The 18,444-nt window shown below is 52.9% G+C and overlaps 1 protein-coding gene across 11 annotated transcripts in view; it reads right to left on the bottom strand.

Moving 5' to 3' along the window:
• Positions 1–18,444, bottom strand: part of DLGAP4 (DLG associated protein 4) — a 135,038-nt gene that overhangs the window by 23,200 nt on the left and 93,394 nt on the right. Inside the window, exons 1-2 of one of the 11 annotated variants that reach the window (XM_086853527.1) lie at positions 15,139–15,392; positions 12,336–12,529 (exon numbers count right to left, since the gene is read on the bottom strand). The exons of 7 other annotated variants lie outside the window; for them this stretch is intronic. Coding sequence is in view for 1 of the 4 variants with exons in the window: in XM_086853526.1 (XP_086709652.1) it covers positions 15,139–15,169 (31 nt within the window). In the remaining 3 variants the exon portion in view is untranslated. Of the gene's footprint in view, positions 1–12,335; positions 12,530–13,645; positions 13,799–15,138; positions 15,421–18,444 lie in introns of those variants that run through there. 3 more of the 11 variants (XM_086853528.1, XM_086853529.1, XM_086853526.1) reach the window with 3 other exon arrangements.

Genomic DNA, 18,444 nt, shown 5'->3' with positions numbered 1-18,444 from the left:
CAGAGCCAGGGCCCTTTTCCTCCCACCTTCACCTGAGCCCCTCAGTGCTGAGCAGCCCCTGCCCATGCCCAGGTGGGCACAGCCCCCACCCCACTGTGGGGAGCTGGGGGGCTCAGGCCTGAGCTCTGTTAACATTCCACTCATGCAGGACAGAAGATCCAGGTAACTTTTGGATTCTCTAGGTCTGGAACCCAAGCATGTTCCAATTCACAATACAAATATTAGCAGTGTGTTAGGTTAAGTACCAGCTGTCCTGAAAGCCAGGATAACATCCCAAACCCAGCACACCCTCCCAGGCTGCTGTCTGGCAGGACACCTGCCCTCCACAACAGGGTCTCCCCCAGGAGTATTCAGTGTTTCAGAAGCGCTCCCTGCTCAGAATTCAGGGACAGAGTTCAGTGCTATGGCAGCACTGTAGGAAACACCTTGATGCAACTATACCAGGAGTTTTGGCTAAACTGGTAAATTTTCCACAGGAGCAGCAGTGCACACCAGTTCTGCAGGCACAGATGTGCACACAGTATTTCAGTGAGTGGTCAGTGTGGACTGGGAGGCTGAGTACCACCCTCTAAACAAAAATCACCTTGCAATTTGTCTTATGGACTTCAGTCTGAGCTTTGTCTTTGCCACCTTCTGCCATGATTTTGTGATATGAACATGATTTAGAGGAAATTTTAACAGGGTATGAATTCACATGATTGCTGGAAGCCTTGCCTTAGCAGGCTGCCTTTTCTTCCTTCAGTTCCATCCCAGGATGCCTGTACCCCAGAGGTACAGACCGTACATGCAGCATTCTGAACACAGAGGAAGGCACAACAGCACTTCCTAGAGCCAGAGATGGGCTCCCATGAGCAAATGATCCTGCAGTTCCTTATTCAGGCTGTTATCAGAGGAATTATGCTCTCAGGAATCTAAGCAAAGAACTGCTTTGTTAGTTCAGCAGCCCCTGCCAGAACGAACCACTGTGCTTTAGGCTTTGGTTCTCGCACACCAGATGTCAGGAGTTTCAAAACCCTCAAGTTATTTGACATTTAGATTTCCCACATACAATGTATATTCCCTGCAAGGATCAGAACAATCCTTAGTTATTGTTAGGTGTAAGAGCAATAAAGTGCAAAGAGCAATGGAATAATAATTGCTTCTGCAGTGTGAAAGCTCTCAGTCTGGCTGTGGCAGGTTTCAGTCAGACTTTGTCCTGCCATGTCCCACTGGCATTTGGAGTGTGCAGCCCCTGGACAGATGAATATTGAGCTGCTGTCTCCCTGAAGGTACCAAGGAACAAGAAGATAAACCAAGCAAACCAGAAGGTGCAGCCTGAAACTCTGGAGAGCAAGCACACTTCAAAAATCCCCAAACCACTAGTAAGTGTATGTTTCCCTACATTAAAATGACCCAGCCCTGTCCCCCTTCCTGCCAGTGAGCACTGTGGGGATCTCTGTGCAGCCCACCAAGATGAGCAACAAGCACTTGCCACCCCTCAAGACCAGAAACACAACCACAACACCAGCACACATCACAAAGCAGCTGCACTCTGAGGAGCAGGTGCAGAGCTGGAATCACACAAATTGAAGAGTTATTTCCCATATGTTTAAGAACATGGGCCCAGATTTTCACGTCTTGGTGCCTAACAGGATACCAGGTAGGATTTCAGATGTATTAAGCCCTCTACTTTATCAATACTAGAAAAATCAGACCTCCCAGTCAGAAACTCCTTATTAAGGAAATTCACCTGCTTGTCTTATCTGTGAGAGTTCACCATAAAGCCAGCTAAGAAATTTATTCATAAAACTCACCTGCAAGGGTCAAAAGGAGTTCTACTTTCAGTTTTTAGTTACTGGAACATGCAGAAACTGTGCAGAAATCAGAGTTTCCATAGGCACAAGCTCCACTGTAGAACATGCAGAGCTCCCCTTCAGCAGCTCCCTGCTGGACAATTTCCTTCTTACATTTCTGACTGTAGTATTTGAAAACCCCAACTCTGACCTTCACCACTTAGAGATGGAGGAAAACAGCAACCAAGAGTTCAGAACTGCAGTCAGTGCTTCCCAGCAAGAGAACTCCACTGGCAGCCTTTCGAGCCTGTGCACTGGACCTCGACGTGTTACACAAGGGCAGCTCCAAATCAAGGCACCACGCTCCAAGAGCGGGGCCAGATCTGGCAGGAATCAGCTGTGGTACAGATGGATGGCTCACAGAACCTCAGCACAAGAGACCAACTGAGCAGCAGCCACCACCCCTCAGATAAGGAAATCTGTTGGCAACCTGAAGCCAAGTGCACAGAGAAAACATGCAGAATAGGTGAGCTCAGGTGTGCCCATGGCACAGCACACACAGGTATTCCCAAACCAGCGCAGACCAGCCTCCTTGTGAATACACTCCCTCTCCAGAAAACCTCAAATGACTTGGAAAACCTGGGCATGGGATTAAGCATAGGTTATGGCCTCTGGAAGTTACTCAGAATCCCAGAAAGATCTGGGCTGGAAGGGACCTTAAAGATCACCCAGTCCCACCCTGGGCCACAGGCAGGGACACCTTCCACTAGCCCAGGCTGCCCTGCCTCTGTGGCCAGGTGTGCAGGCTTTCCCAGCCATTCCCAAGTGTCTGGCAATCCTGCCAAGAGGATTAAACACCAGTCAGCCTGAAGAGTTAAACTGTCAGGTCAGCTTTCAGCACCAGGAGCACTGAGGTGTCTGACAGCACTGCCAGCTGTGCTTCCCTCCAAGCTCCAAAGTTTCTCACAGCATTGCACAACACACAGTGCAGCAAATCTGCCTAAAATATGCAAATATTTCTGACACACAAGTGATTCACAGCCCTGAAGTTTGTTACTGGCTGGACAAGGAGATCTTTAAGACTGAAAGCAACCAAGTGCCACCCTTGCCCACTCTGTGCTTGCCCCACATCAGTACACAGAGTTCAGTGAGTATGAAGAGCTCAGGCACAGGTGCCTTGGCTCACTGAGGTATCTTCCTTCTGCTGAGTGCTTAGAAAAGCACAGACAATACAAAGAGCAAATGCATTTCTCTCCAAAGCAGCAGGAAGGACTCTCTTGTCTTTTACCACGCACTGACCAGTTACCAAGAGGTAAAGAAACACCAAGGGAAAAGTCCTGCTTGGTGTGGCAGCTTGCCCAGATGGGAACCTGAGGCTTCCACACATTCAGTAACTTCACTTTTCTGCTCATCTGCCTAAGAGCATCTGCCAGCTCTGCAGCCTCTCCTTGTGTTTGCTTTGAGCACAAACCATATTCGTTAACCTCCATCTCTGGGTGATGCTTGCAGGAGCCATCATCTGTATATTGAGTACACAAAGCCAAAGCCAAGCCATGCAACAGGATCAGGCAGCTCTGGTTTCACAGCCCTTATCAGAGATCACACACAACAATTTGATACCTGCTGCAAGCCAGGACCTGGAGACAAGCAATCTGTTGACTTGAAATCTGAACAAGCACTCGGTGTCACAACCCTGAAGCAGCTCCTGCTGCAAGAATGGTGGAAACTTCAGTGCTGGGAAGATGCCCAGAGAGACTTGTAGCAATTTTCACTAAATTATCTTTCAGGCAAGAACAAAATTTCCCTGTATCTTGCATATTTTTGCAGTTATTCTGTCACTCTTCCCTTTTAAGTCTGGACACTGCTTACCACCCTGTAGGTAACCATCTTCTACAAGGACATCTTCTAAAACTTGTTTGAATACAGGTTTGAAGTTCAGAAAACTCAGCAGAACACCACAATAATTTGCAGAATATTAGGTTTTGTTCCTGTCCCCATCCTCAAGCACTCAGCCTTCCTTGGTTGGCACCTCAGGTTTTCTTTCTTTTTCAGAGGCCAGCTGAGCTCACCTGAGGGGTTTGAGAAGCCTGCAGGTCCTGAGGGATGGGTTTGGCACAGAGGAAAGGATGGCACCCAATGCATCTGCAAGGGTAAAACACTTCCACTGCAGCCCAGGGGGTCTGTGCAGCCCTGCAAGGGGAAGCAGGTAACATTAATCCTCTAGGGCTCAAATCTGGGGCATAAGGAACTCCACACAGTTTTATTCTGAGAGAACAAACCATTTCACAGTGATGTGCTCATGTAATAAAGGAATTTGATGAAGTTAACTGTTTAGACAAGCCTATGAGTAAGGACAGAAGGACTAGTTTCCTTCCAGGAAGCAACCTATTCATAGCCTTTAATGGAAATCTCCAAATACTTGGGAATTAGTTGTTTTGCTCCATGAAGGGAAACCTCATTTCACCCTTCCCATGGATGTAGTTCTCTACAGACACTGTTAACACATGTTACAGTATAGCTAAGCTTACAAAACATGCACAGATTGTAGGTGAGCTTTTACGTCCTTTCCTGAGCAGCCTCTGTCTGCCCACTGCAGCCATGAACAATGTCAATCCCACACCCTCATGCAGTTATTTTCTCCTCTGCAGGAACCAGAGTGTTGGAAGCAAAGTCAAGTAGCCTTGGAATGGCCACCAGGACAGATGTGACCAGTGTCAAGAGGGAATGAAAATATGTGCTACCCTCTTTTTTTAATGCTGGTTAAAAAGCAGATTTTAGCATCTTTAGCCAGACAGCAGCTACATTAAAAACAACAGCATTATAAATTAACATGATTCAAATTCAATTGGCCTTTCTGTCACCTTTCCTCTAAACAGGACATGTATCAAATGTTTCAAGGGAACAGACAAGGTGAAAAAAATCCTTTGTCTTCACACTATGAGCTATTGTAGCCTTTAATCCTGAAGACCTAGCAATCCAGAAGAAAAATTAGGGGAAAAAAAAAATAAAAAAATAAAAAAATGAGTCAGCAGAACTGCTGGAAAACAGTTTTGATCTTTTCAGGAAAACAGCCAAATATTTCTCTCACACTGAAAGTCAACTTGTTTGAGCTTCCACATTACACAAAGTTTTGTCCTTTTTGCTTGAATACAAGGTTGCTTAAAGCAAGCAAAGCTCAAGGGAGCTGATGTACTTGCCAAGGAAGTGTCAACCCTTAGAGATGATAACTTGGAGCAGCCCCAGCCAAACTGTGCAGGTGCCATCACAAATCCCTGCTGAGCAGTGGGACCAGCACACAGCACAAGGAGAAAACCCCAATCTCACCCAGAGACACCCCACAAACAGAGGAAATCTGCATGTCCATCCCCCAATATCAAACATTACAAACAGAACAAGTAACAAGCTTCTGTGATGGGTATGACAAAGCCCTCAATCATAAAACAAGAAATAACTGGAAAGCATCAATTCCCTGCTTGCCAGGCCAGGCACTGACACCACCCTGCCTCCCATTAATCAGGAGGAGGTTAGTTAATATTTGAGTAGTCTATTACAGCTCAAGGCAGAGGATTGAGTACATTGTGCCATGCTCTCAACTAAACTTACAAAAAAATTAAAACAAGACAAATGCACAGCAAACACTGTACAGGGCAGAATACATCCTCACAGTGTGTTCTGGTGACAAATCATTATTTCAGGAAACAGGAAGTTCCCATCGTTTTGGCAGAGGAGAATTAAGCCATGAGATATTCTCTGCTACATCCCTGCCTCTGCTGAGCTCACACAGACCGTGTTGGCTCTCCTGCTCTCATCACCCAGCTCACCCCACTGGGTGCTTTCCTCAGAGGAAACAGCTGCCTCAGAAGTGCTGGGAAGGCAGGAGGCCCCAGAAAAGCTCTTCTCACACCCTGGTGAAACACCAGCTTTTCTGACTGATGTCAGAGCTGACAAAGCTCGGTGTAGCTGTCCCCCAGCACCAAGCCTGGGTTTTTAGCACCAGAAGCATTTGCCAACAGGGCTCAAGTGCAGCAGCACAGCAACTGCTGGACATTTGGGGCTTCCTGGCACTAATTTAAACGTGCTCAACACGTTTAATCATCTCATGAGGAGATGGAGGCAGTTCTGAAAGGAAGGGTATATGAGATCTTTTCTGCCACCACCACGCTGGTAACAGCCTTAAAATCACAGCTGTAATTCAGGCTCATTTCAAAGCTCCTTATCTTCCCTGAAGTCTATTGAGCTGTTGTGCTTTCTGCTCAAGCTATTGATTACTGGGGTGGATGGGGAGAGGGGGAACACGAGTAACTGCCTCCCAGCCACTTCTCAGCGATGTCACATCTCAGGACATCATGACTGTCTCCATGGTGACACAGCAACACAACTGAATTGAAACAGGAGGAGGCCAATTAGAACAACAAAGGTCTTTTGTGGCTGGAACCGCAGTAATTAGAAGAAATAAGAGATACCATTATAAAAAAGACATAGTTGTAACAATAAAAAGCTTGCTTTTAGCTTGCTAGGTGAACCCCAAACCATATATATAAAAAATCTTTTCTAGACTGGAAAACTCATGATATCACTAGCTGCATTCCCAGTTCCACAGAATGCGGAGCACTGCCTGGATCTGAGAGGTCACTTTTCATCTCCCCTCATGTGGAGCTCTCCTCTCCATTGGAGCCTGCTCACATGCTTACAAGGCTGCTCAGCTCTTGAGCTCAAGCAGAGCCCCCAAGATGAGGTGCCTTTCAGGCTGCCACAATTAGCACACACACGTGTGCGGGGGCACACACAAAAGAAACCAACCCCAGGCTGTCAATCCACAGTGATTCACACCAGCTGAGGCTCCACCTTCAGGGATGAAGAACACTCAGGGTTTGGAATGGATGGTATGAACAAGATCTGGACCCTCTGAATATCTACGCTGTTTTGTTTTCAACCTCCAAATGAGAGACACACAGGAGCAATCTCAGCCAGAGCCAGTAGCACGATGACAGGGCCAAATCTGACTCCAGCTGACCTGCACTCCCCATCCCATGGTGCAGGTTGATCAGGAAGCACTTGCTGCAGTGTCAGAGATGAGGCAGCTGCTGTACTGCTCCAGAGTGGCCAGAAGCAACACACAACTCTAGAAATTCCCCAGGGAGAGCAGCTGCTTGGAGTGTTCCACAGTCAGGCTGTCAGCCTGAGGCACCTCCACTCTGGCCATACATTCAGCCCATTAAATACCAGTGACATGCTGCAGACTCACCGTACTTTTCTCAATCAAGCACAAAAGCTGCAGCAGGCAGGAACAAGCTGAGCACAAACTTCCCAAGGAAGGAAGCTTGAAGGTGTGAGGCACAGCACAAAGCCAGAGCACCTGGAACAAGGAAAGCAGCACCCAACACAGCCACTGGAGCACAGCAACTGCACACACTGGAGGTTAAACCTCCACATGTAACACTGATTCTCACAGCTCCTGGGAGCTGTTGTGTTCCTCTCCTGCAATTCCATGGGAAAACAAGGCATTCAATGCTGGCAGAGCAGGCAGAGCACACAGGTCCCTGGTACTGGCACACTCATGGCATGTGGAGTGGGCAGCAATCTGCTTGGCAGCTGCTCTGTGATAAGAGGCACAGCTGCCCAAAACCTGAGTCACCTTAGAAAAAAAAAATGATGCTGAAAAGCATCACACCATAAGAATTAGGATAAATTAGATTTAACAGGTGCCCTCAACAATCTCTGCAGAAGCATTTTTCAGTCATAATCCATTCAAGTGAGAGTCTTTGTACACAACCCTTGTACCAGTCCCAGCATCTGTCAGGTGAGGTTATTTCACATGCAGCAGCAGAACTTGAGGTGAGGCACTAACAGTGAGTGGGGTTCTTGCTGGGATTCACCATTTAAAATGGGCCATCCTGTGGCACATGCCTGAGAAATGGGACAATGGGACTTGCTCAAGCCACTATCACCTCTGAACACAGTTAATTCAAAGAGGAGACACCTTTTGGCACACAGCTTCTGCACAGATGCACCCGAGTGGCTCCAGTTTCCAGATGGTGAAGACTGACCCTTCAAAAGGCTTGTGTTGATTTTTTAGTACATTCTGGACTCTGTGTTCCTGCTTTACCAGCTCATTCACCCAGATCTGCAATCACATGCACCTGCTGCCTGCACACACACCATCACCCACACCCAGAGCATGTTTGCTAACAGCAAGAACAAGCACAGAGCAGAAAACATGATTTTCTGTGCAAACCAGGCCTTGCAGCAGTAGAAAAAGCCATTAGCTACAGAAGGGAAAGAAACAGGCAGAGGCAGAAATAACAGCTTTGGAAATATCCAGCCTCTAAAGTTATTTTTAGAGCTACCTCCCCCAACACCCAAGATATTCAGAGCCATTGAAAAAAAATATAAATCAAAGGTAAGTGCACAAATAGCACTGCCAGGAGAAAGCAGACAGTGCTTCAAAGTTCCTGCTGCCACCAGCAGCGATGGCTGGCCTGGTTCTGCTCCATTTGGGGCCTTGTTAGCCTGGACTCTGCTTTGCTGTGCCACAGCAAGCTCAGGGCATCCAACCCACGTGTGCTGAGCAATGCAGGATGGTGCCAGCCGAGCATTGCTATCTCTGGGACTGGGCACAGCCTGGACAGGGGGAAGCACAGGCAGTGTGTCTATCCCCTTTGGACAGCACTATTGTCACAGAATCAATTAGGCTGGAAAAGACCTCTGAGTCTGACCTGTGACCTTGTCAACAAAATCACAGCTGAGGCCATGTTCAGTCCTTTCTTAAAACACCTCCAGGGACAGTGACTTCACCACTGCCCTGGACAGCCCATTCCAGTGCTTGACTATCCTTTCTGTAAAGAAATTCCTCCTAATGTCCAACCTGAACTTCCCCTGGTGCAGCTGAAGACTGAGCTCTCTCTCCTCCTGTCCCTGGGAGCAGAGCCAGACCCACCCCGGCTGCCCCTCCTCTCAGGGACTTGTGCAGAGCCCGAAGGTGCCCCTGAGCCTTCTTTGCTCCAGGCTGAGCCCCTCTCCCAGCTGCTCCAGGTGCTCCGTTCTCTTCCCTGGACAACGGGGGTGACAGGCCGGGGCTGTGTCCCTGCACACTGACAGAGAACAGGGCGCTCTCGGAGCAGGAGCCGGAGCTCACCCAGCACCCGCCGGCCGGGCCCGGCCCCGGCAGCTCCCAGGGCGCTGTGCGGCTCTCCGGGCCCTGGCACCCCCGGCAGCTCCCAGGGCGCTGTGCGGCTCTCCGGGCCCTGGCACCCCCGGCAGCTCCCAGGGCGCTGTGCGGCTCTCCGGGCCCTGGCAGCCCCGGCAGCTCCCAGGGCGCTGTGCGGCTCTCCGGGCCCGGGCAGCCCCGGCAGGAGCGGCCCCAGGCGCTGTGCGGCTCTCCGGGCCCGGGCAGCCCCGGCAGGAGCGGCCGGGCCCGGCCCGGCCGGCGCTCACCTCGCCCGACGGCCCTGCTGCAAAGCGCGGCGGCCGCAAAGCGAGCCCGGCCGGGGAGACAGCGCCCGGGGCCGAGCGGGGCGGGACCCGGCCCCGGGATCCTGCAGCAGCCGGGGCCGAGCGGAGCCCACCCCCGCACCAGGACCCAGCACCGGCACCGGGACCCAGCACCGGCACCGGGACCCAGCACCGGCCGGGGCCGAGCGGAGCCCGCCCCAACACCGGGACCCTGCAGCAGCCGGGGTCGCCCCGCCGGCTCCCGCTGCGACCCCCGGAGCAGCACACTCCCTGTCCCGTGTGTGCAGCCGTGGGAAATCCACTCTGAGCACGTCTGGCAAGCAAGCACTGGGCATCTCCCCGGGCTCCCGGGGCTCAGCCAGCTCCTGCTGTCACAGGATCACTGAATCACTTTGGCTGGAAAATACCTCTGAGACCACCGAGTCCAATCTGGGACCTATCCTCGCCTTGTTACTGGCCCAGAGCACTGAATGCCACGTCCAGTCCTTCCTTGGACACCTTCATGGAAGGGTACTCCATCATCACCCTTCCAATGCCTGACCACCCTTTCCATGAAGAAATTCTTCCTAATGTCCAACCTAAACAGCTTAAGGACACTGTCCTCTCATCCTGTTGCTGGTTGCCTGGGAGCAGAGGCTGGACCTCGGACCCTGCCCTGCTGCCGTGAGGATGCCACTCAAGACATTCTCCCTTTTATCCCTTAACCCTGCACATTTTATCAGTCTTGATGCACTTCTGCAAACAGGAATTAAAGCACCACACAGATGAACACCTAAAAGGCAGGGATCCTTCCGGCCGGGGCCACACAGGGCCCTGGTGGGTCTGAGGGAATGTGATTGTCAGAGCTGTGTGTTCACCTAACCCTCACACAGCTGTGACAGCTGATAAGGAGCAGCATTCACAGCAGCAGCCACCCGGGGACAGTGAGAGCAGCCACAGCTCCATCCAGACCTTTTGTCTGCCTTCAAAGCCCTGATTCCCTCAGTCAGCCTGCTTCAGTGTTTGACTTGTGTGAGAACAACTCCTGGGAGGGAGCAGGGCTTGGAGGGCTGCTCTGGCAGCATCCCCTCAGCACCCGGGTACTCTGCAGCACTCATCTCCAGCAGGGCCCTCAATGGAGCAGTGATAAAAGTTAATGTGTGGCACCACACCGCTGGTAGTGGCGAGGAGATTGCAGGGTGACAGCAACGCTGCCACTGAACCTGTGCCAAGCACAAAGGCCAGCAGCAGCAGCAGCGTGGCCAAGGCAACAGGCAGCCGGTGAGCAGGGCTCTGCTTCCCAGCATCCAGGATTCCCTACTCAAGGCCTGGCACTTGGCACACTGCAAACCTAAGCATCGCTGAAACCCAATACTTTGGAAATAAAGTAGCTGCTTTGTCCAGAACCAGGTGCTCAGGAGGTGCAGGCACTGTCCAACATCCTTGTACTTCCAAGGTATCAGACTAAACACCGGTTCAGGCACCGGGAGAAGCTCTCCAGCTCCATTCCACATCTCCCTAAAGCCACCTTCTCCCCGTAAAGTTCCAGCCCAGGCTGTAACAGGCTGGGCATTACAGCAGTCCTGCCCTGCCAGGGAGCTTGCTGTGCTCAGAGCAGCAGTGCTGAGAGGCCAGAATTCCCAATCTGGGCTTGCAGTTGGAGCAGCAGCTCAGACTGGGAGCACTGGCAGCTGTTAACAGAGTGCACCCAAAGCCTGGAACAGTTCTGCACTGAAATGTTGTAACTCAGGACCCCACATTTGGGGCATGCTGAGGGACTGAAAAGCCTCAGGACTCAACCAAGGGAAAGCAGGGTTCCCAACAAAACAGCCACTCCAGTGACCTGAGGGCCCTGCCACAGCATGCTGGCCCAGGACCTGTCCTGCACACGCCGTTCTCCACACAGCAGCACTGACCAGGCTGGCAGCCAAGCACAGACACGGCTCCTAACGATGGCCTTCACGTAGCTGGATTATGTGTAAGGCCTAAGAGGGATGCAGCATCCACGTTTTAACTTCCAGTTCAATGCAGCTGTAGATATGCCCACTCCAGTTAGGAAGTTCAGGCTTGGAGATCCCTCCTGCACACAGCAAATGCCTGGCTGGGCCCTGTTCAGGTAGATCTCAACCACTCCCAGAATAGAAACAAAACAAGACAAATAATACTTAGAAGTTTGACTAATCTTATGAAAACAACTTGTAATAAAAATTCCCTTTTATGAACTCTTAAATAGCTTTCAGCTTTCATCAAACATCACCTTGCACTATGACAGTGCATAAGCAGAAAGGCATAAGCAACTTCTGATCTCCACTTCAATTTCAGCTCTGACAGACCTGCACCACAGGTAAGAATTTACCTTTGAAACATTCACCACTCAAGTTTCTTGGTCAAACTTCAAACTGCAGAGACAAAACAGCAGCTTAAGCTTTGATCTCTTGAAACTAGTTCAGAAAAGATCACTGCAGTGAAACCTGGATGTCTTAATGAAGAGTACTAAATGGGATACACAAGATTGACTGTCAACACATCCTTGATGTAAATACTAGTGCTAAGGTTTAAAACTTATGCACATTCACTGTTTCCTTTTTGAGCACTACTGTCTGATGCACCAAGCTACAGCCTGGCTCGGGTGAGTCCCCTCAGAGACTGGTTTCATGTTTGTGGTGTTCCCAGAGGAACTGACAAACTTCACCCTGAGACCCTGCAGAGCAGTGGGTACAACCCAGTTTCTGTGTGCACTGTCTGCTCAGGTGATGCTGCAGCACTTGTGCAGGCATCAAGCACCCTGCCTGTGTCCCAGTAGGTGCATGTGCCCCTCTGCCTTTACTGGCAATTCACACTGCAAGACTAAGCTCAGCACCAAGGAGAGAAGGAGAGAATCAGAACACAACTGTCTTCCTAGATGTACAGAAATTTGGGAAGAGACCTGGCAGTGCATAACCCTGTCCTCTATGGAAATTGAGCAGTCCCCAGTCCTGGGGACCATTAACTCCTCCAGCAATGCTTTTCACCTTCTGTGACAGCAGACTAGCAGCCCACATTGAACTATGTAAACACTGGGACTGCCCTATCTCATGCTGCCCATTTAATTAGAGACCAGACTCATGTGGGCAGACAGATCTGAGCACTTACCTCACTGTTTTCAGTGAAAATCACAAACACTTTTGCAATGGTGCCTTTTGCATTCACCAGCCAGACCCTGGCAGAGCAGAAGTGAAGCTCAGGACTTCAGCTGTGGGGCTGCTGTTTCCTCTTGCTTCTCCAGGGAACAGAGGGTTTGTACTTAATGCACTGATCTGTACCAAAGGGCCAGCAATTAATTAAATCTGCAAGACAAATTGAAGTGGACAGAATTTCTAAATATTTTCTCCTCTCCTAAACTGGCCCATCTTCAAATGGTTTAACTTTTGCCTGTTTAAAGGCAGCTTATGTCAAACCCTGATGTCATTCTGCATCCCACTTTTTCTTCTCTCCAGATGAGAAACCAGGAGAGAAAGGAAAGAAACTCGTTTTTCCACAAGCTCTTCTGGAGAGACCTGAATTTACCATTCCTAACTCCAGCCCTCACAGAACTTTATCCGACAGCCTGAACTCTAATCGCCTTTCACAGCAAACAGCAATCATACTTAGCACCACTCCCCTCTCTTTTAAATCTGCTCTGATAGAAAACACGCTGACAACTTTTCACTGCAGAAATTAAAGTGGATTTTTCTTGAACAAGGGCACCCGCCTGCACAGCCTTAATCCTTCCAACTCACATATGTCCCTGTAACTTGCACTGCTCTGAATCCAATTATGCCTCCTCAATCCATTAAAAAATATTAGAGGCTGTTGTGCAGGTTGCACAGAGCAAGAGTATCAGCTGAAGAGCCACAACCAAGCCCTGCTGCACCATGGCTCCGCAGGCTTCCCTCTGCAGGTGTGTGTGAAGTGGGTTACGAGAAAAATCGAAGTGTGACGGTGTCTTTCACACAGTCCAGCAACTAGTTCACTCCAGACCACCCCAGTGTGGGCTCAAACAACAAGAAAATCCATACAGGAGACAAGAACTGACACACAGCTGTTTGTAAATGCCTGGTTGTCATTAGTTATCCATTAAAAGCTTTTAAAGTTATCCTGCTCTGGCAGCCCGCACAGCTAGGAACACAATCATGGAGCAGCAGGTCTCCCGTACATCAGGCTGGAGCAGCAGAATAACCTTCAGCTGAGCAGTCAAAAGTGTCCACAAATCCTAACTGCACACACAGATCAAGCACCTGACTACCCAACGACTGACACACAGAGCTGTGAGCAAAACAAGCTGACGACGTGTGCTGGGACAGCGGCTCCGTTTCCACGCAGGGACCCCTGGGGCTCCCAGCACACTGTGCTTTACCAGATCCCATTGGATTCTACAGACAGACAAACCACATTTCACAGAAACCAAGTTCTTCTTTTATCACCTTTGCTGCCCAGGGTCTCCTTGTCCTTTCCAGGCTGGCACAGTGCACAGCAGTTACACTCCAGCACTTCCAGAGGCACACTACAGATCCTGGGGCCCTCAGCTGCACCCCAAAGTTACACTGCCACGACAGAAGTGGGATGGACATTGCGAGCTAGATGCAAAAACAGCAGGTGACAGTTCAGCATTTGCACCTTAAAGATGAGTTTTTAGGTTTTCCACACCTGCCAACAACAGACAAATTCTGTACATAACCCTCCTCCAAATATCTGGGTACAGACACACATCAATACTTATCTGAAAGCCAAACAGACTGAATCTGATCAATAGTTATACTTTTGTCCACTTCTTCAAGAACATGTAACTTCATAGCACTAAATGTCTGTTGGAAGAGCAATTACCAGCAAAGTAATTTGGACCCTATGGAGTCAAGTCTGCCAACTTACACGACTTGGCAATCTGGCTTGCTATCATCCCACATGATTGGAATTTATTTTAGGATTCAATGCCACATGCTGTGGGGGTTTTTTTTTCCTCCCTTTTCTTCTTTTCCTCCTCCAAGTGACAAGCTACAGCCTAGGATTCAGAAGTCCTAATTCCATTCCCATCTCAAAGACATTTCCTGCACACCCTGGGGTCAAGGTCTTTGCAGAATAAATAGTATTAGTCCTACCAACAGTATCCTGCAAACAATCCTCCTTTTTGAGCCTCTCAGTCGAGACTGGAGTAGAAATGAAGAGCTACATCTACTGACCGCTCACAACCAACCGTAGCATCCCCACCCTCCTGCAAGGCACACCAAAGCCGGGTTGCACCTGCGGTTAAATCCCGAGGGATTCAGCCTCAACTCCCGCACAGGGCGGGCGGCTTGAGGCTGGGCTGCCACACCAGGTACCTTCAGCCAGGACCTGTTCTCCCAGGCTAAAAAAAGAGACTTTTCAGAGCCAGCTCTAGCCGGGAGGTGCCAGCTCGCTGCGCTGCGAAATGTCAGCTCCGTGCCTCGCCCAGACAATTCCCTTTTCTTCTCCAGGGGAGGAAGAATCCGAACGCCTCTCCAAAGAAAGGGCCCGTGTCCCCGGCGGGGAACGCATTCAGCGAAGCGCCGCTTCCTTCCCTGCGGCACCCAGGGACTCCTTAAGGGCCCGAAGCCCCGGGCCGGGCACCGGCCTGACCCCGCACGGTCCCCGGGGGACGCCAACAGCGGGGCTGGCACCGGCAGCGCCCACCCCGCCCGGGCCCGGCTCCCCGCGGCGCAGGCGGCATGCGGGGGAGGAGGAGGATGGAGCGGCCCCCACAGCCCAGCCCAGCCCGGAGCCGAGCGGGGCGGCTCCGGCGCTCCCACGGAGGCCCGGGACGCGCGTGGGAAGCGGAAGGGGCGGCGGGCCCGGCAAGCGGCGGAGCAGCGGCAGCAGCGAGGGAGGGAAGGAGGGGGCGGCACCCCCGCCCGCAGCCATGCAGGGCCCGGCTCGGCCCCCCGCTCGCGCGGTCACTCACATTGCCTGAGGAGCTCCAGACACAAAGCCATGGGAGACACAAAGAGGGGCGGAGGGGACCGGAGAGACGGGGGGGGCGCGGGGCGAGGGCGCTCGGCCCGGCCTGGGTCCCGCGGAGGGGAGGAAGAGAAGGACGAGCCGCCGGCGGGGCCGCTCGCAGTCCGGGGCCGCTCCGGCTGCTGGCGCGGCCGCCGCTGGAGAAGGGAGGAGACGCGCGGAGCCGCCGCCGCACTCACCGCGCCCGCCCGCCGCTCCGGCCGCGCGCCCGGGCGGGGCCGCGCATTAAACGGCCGCCCCGCCCCGGGCCCGCCCCGAGCACCGGGCCCGCCCCGAGCACCGGCACCGCTCCGGGCTCCGCCCCGCCGCGCTCCCACGGCCGTGCGGGTCCCTCCGCCCCGCCGGACACGGCCGGACCCTCTGGACCCCCGGCACGGCCGAGAGGGGACACGGGCGGCGGCCGCCGCTGCCCCACCGCAGCTGCCGCGGGGGGAGCCGAGCGCCGCTGAACAAAGCGGGCGCCGCTCCCACCCCACGCGGGAGCTTTGTCTCGTTGTCGCAGCAGCCGCGGTGACATCTTCCCCAGCGCGGCCGCGCTCCCACCCACGCGCAAACGTGGGTTTGGCTGAAGGAGCCGTCTCGTTTCCCCCCGCTCCTGCCCCGGGGACCCCCGTGGGACCCCCGTGGGCGGCGGGTGCAGGAGCGCAGCGCTGCCGCCACGCACCTCCTGCAGCACCGCCGAGAGGAACCCTCCGGTGCAGAGGGAAATACACAGAAAAGGAACAAGTGGGACGAGATTTCCCTTGGGGGTGTTTTCCCCTGGTCCCAGATTTGCTGGTGAAGTTCTACCCTGCTGGGCACGGGGAGAGGGAGCGGAGCCTCAGCGGGTGCGGGCGGTGTGTTGGGGCTGTGCTTTGTGTCTCCCCTGGGGCTGCCAGAGCAGGGCTGATGCAGGATACAGGTGCGGAGGGGAGCAGGGCTGGCACAGCGTGCGGGCTGCGGGAAGAGCCTGCTGGGCAGAGCCACCCGAGTCTGCACCCTGGGCACAGCCAGGCTGGCTGCTGCAGGAGCATCCACCTCCATCCCTCACATCCTGCGCCGACACAAGGAGCTGAGCACAAGGCTCCCCTGGACAGGAGCTGGGGACAGCTCTGCGAGGCCGGAGTCACTCTGTGTGGTGTGTGACCGGGACGGGCAGCGGGTGCCCACAGCCCAGCGTGGGCAGGGCCGTGGCTGTGAGAGCAGCGGTGCTGCCGCGTGGCCCCTGCCAGCGGAACGTGTGCTGCCCCGGCCCCTCGCTGCTACCATCACTGCTCGATGCTGTGATTTACTGATGGCTCGCTGGGCTCCCAGCACTCGGAGAAGGGCTGGTCTGCAGCAAGGAGCGATCAAAGCGCCGTGGGAAACAGAGCACTGAGCTGAAGTGCTGCCGGCTCCGCAGGAGGACTGAGCTGCCGCCGCCCTCGGCATTCAGCGACCGAATCGCTACGGATTTGCCGCTTCTGTTCTTGAAAGCAGCACCACAATGGGGCTGAAGGAGGATTTGGTCACAGAGTCAGCCCGGAGCCTTGGGACCCCAAGCCTAGGATCTCCCCACTGTACTGCCTACCAAGGAAAAAAGGAAACATGTTTTCAGTTCAGGGTCTCCCAGGTAGCCCTGAACTGCCAATCTCTTCCTGAACCCTCAGAAATATCCAGGTTATGGCTCAGTAGATAGAAAAGATAATGGGAGAGCATGAAGGAGAAGAAAAGCAACCCAAACCAAGACATACACAAAGAAACCCTCATGTGCCTGCACTGTCTGACATCCTGAAAATGCTCCAGGCTGTTCGCAGAGCCTCACTCAACCCCACCCAGCCCTGCTCTCCTGGCACACGTGTGTCTGTCTCAGCCAGGGCTGTGCTGGTTGCTGTGGGGCTGCCCCAGCGATGGCATGAGCCCTGTGGCCAAGGGGAGCTGCAGAGGGGCTGAGCATTACCGACACAGAGGACAGAAAGGGGCACCTGCGACTGTGTGGTGTCAGGGCGGCTCTATGCCCATCTTGGTGACAAGGATGACCAGCATGTCAGCAGGCCCCTTGGCCTGAGATCCCAGGTGTCTGTGTACCTGGCACATTGCCCTCCAGCCAGCTCTCCTCACAGACAGAGCACAGCACCGTGCATGCACTCCCAGTGCTGCCCTCCCAGAGGCTCTGAGTGAGCTCAGGCACCCCTTACTGCTTTGGCTTCTCCTCTTCCACAAGGCCAGCACCAACTCCCTTTCCTGCTATCAAAGCTGATAAAGCAAGCAGCAAGAGGACTTGTCTTTCTGACCATATCAGCAAAGGGAAGTGCTGGCAGCTGCCTTTGTTTTCACTCCTTTGTAGATGGTCCCTGCTGGGAGAAGGCAGGCTTGGCCAGGACCTTGGAGCCGTGCTCATCTCCCCCGTGTCTGTCTGTGCCAGCACAGCATCCCAGCGTGGCTGCAGCTCCCCCATTCCCGGGGACCTGGGCATTTCTGTGGGCTCAAACCCACTGCAGCTGGTTTTGTGTTCCAGACACGTGCCTGCAGCAGGCAGCGAGCTCACAGCCCGGCTGCTGCCCGTGGGAGCGCTGAAATCTGGCAGCAAAGAGCACCAGGCACATAAAGATAGGGATGGTTTGGGTTTGGGGGTGGAGCCGAGAGCGGGGCTGTGGCTTCCTCGGGAAAAGGGAGCGCTGCTGGGCACAGGGCGGTGGTGGAGTTTCCATAATAACAAGGGAAAGATCAGAGGTGAAAAATGAACTAGCAAATGTGGACAGAAACAGCTGCCATGAATTTCTTTTTGTCCCACAGTCACACGAATACATCACAGAACGTGTGTACGTGCCCTTTTTTCCTCTGTGAACACTGATGGAGCATGCAACAGAAATCTTTGCCTGGCACACACACACACACACACACACACTCCCTCTAATCCCTTTCCTGCTTGTATGTCAGAGAAAGCTATTTCTGGAACGTGAAATCTAGGTCAAAAAAAAGGAGAAAATCTGAAGGGAATGATAACAGTCCCTCCTAAAGGCGGTGTGGGGTCAGCTCAGGCCAATGGGATTAGCAAGGGGCCACAGGGGTGCTTCACCCCTGGCTGAGCAATGGCTCCTGGCCTGGAGTGAGCTCCCTGTGCCTTCCCATCGCTGCTGCTTCCCCACACAGGAGAGAAGGCCATGACAGCCGGGAGGAGTGCAACAGCAATCACCTACCTACACAGAACCCGAGATCACGGCACTCAGAGGAGGAAAAGGAGGAGGAAGATACACGACTTTTCCAGAAGCCACATGACTTTCTCAGAAGC

This window comes from Cyanistes caeruleus, chromosome 16 (assembly GCF_971803275.1).
Source record: "Cyanistes caeruleus chromosome 16, bCyaCae1.hap1.1, whole genome shotgun sequence".
NCBI classification, from domain to species: Eukaryota; Metazoa; Chordata; class Aves; order Passeriformes; family Paridae; genus Cyanistes; species Cyanistes caeruleus.
The sequence above is the reverse complement of the archived record's forward strand: the minus strand, read 5'-3'. Positions and strand labels throughout refer to the sequence as shown.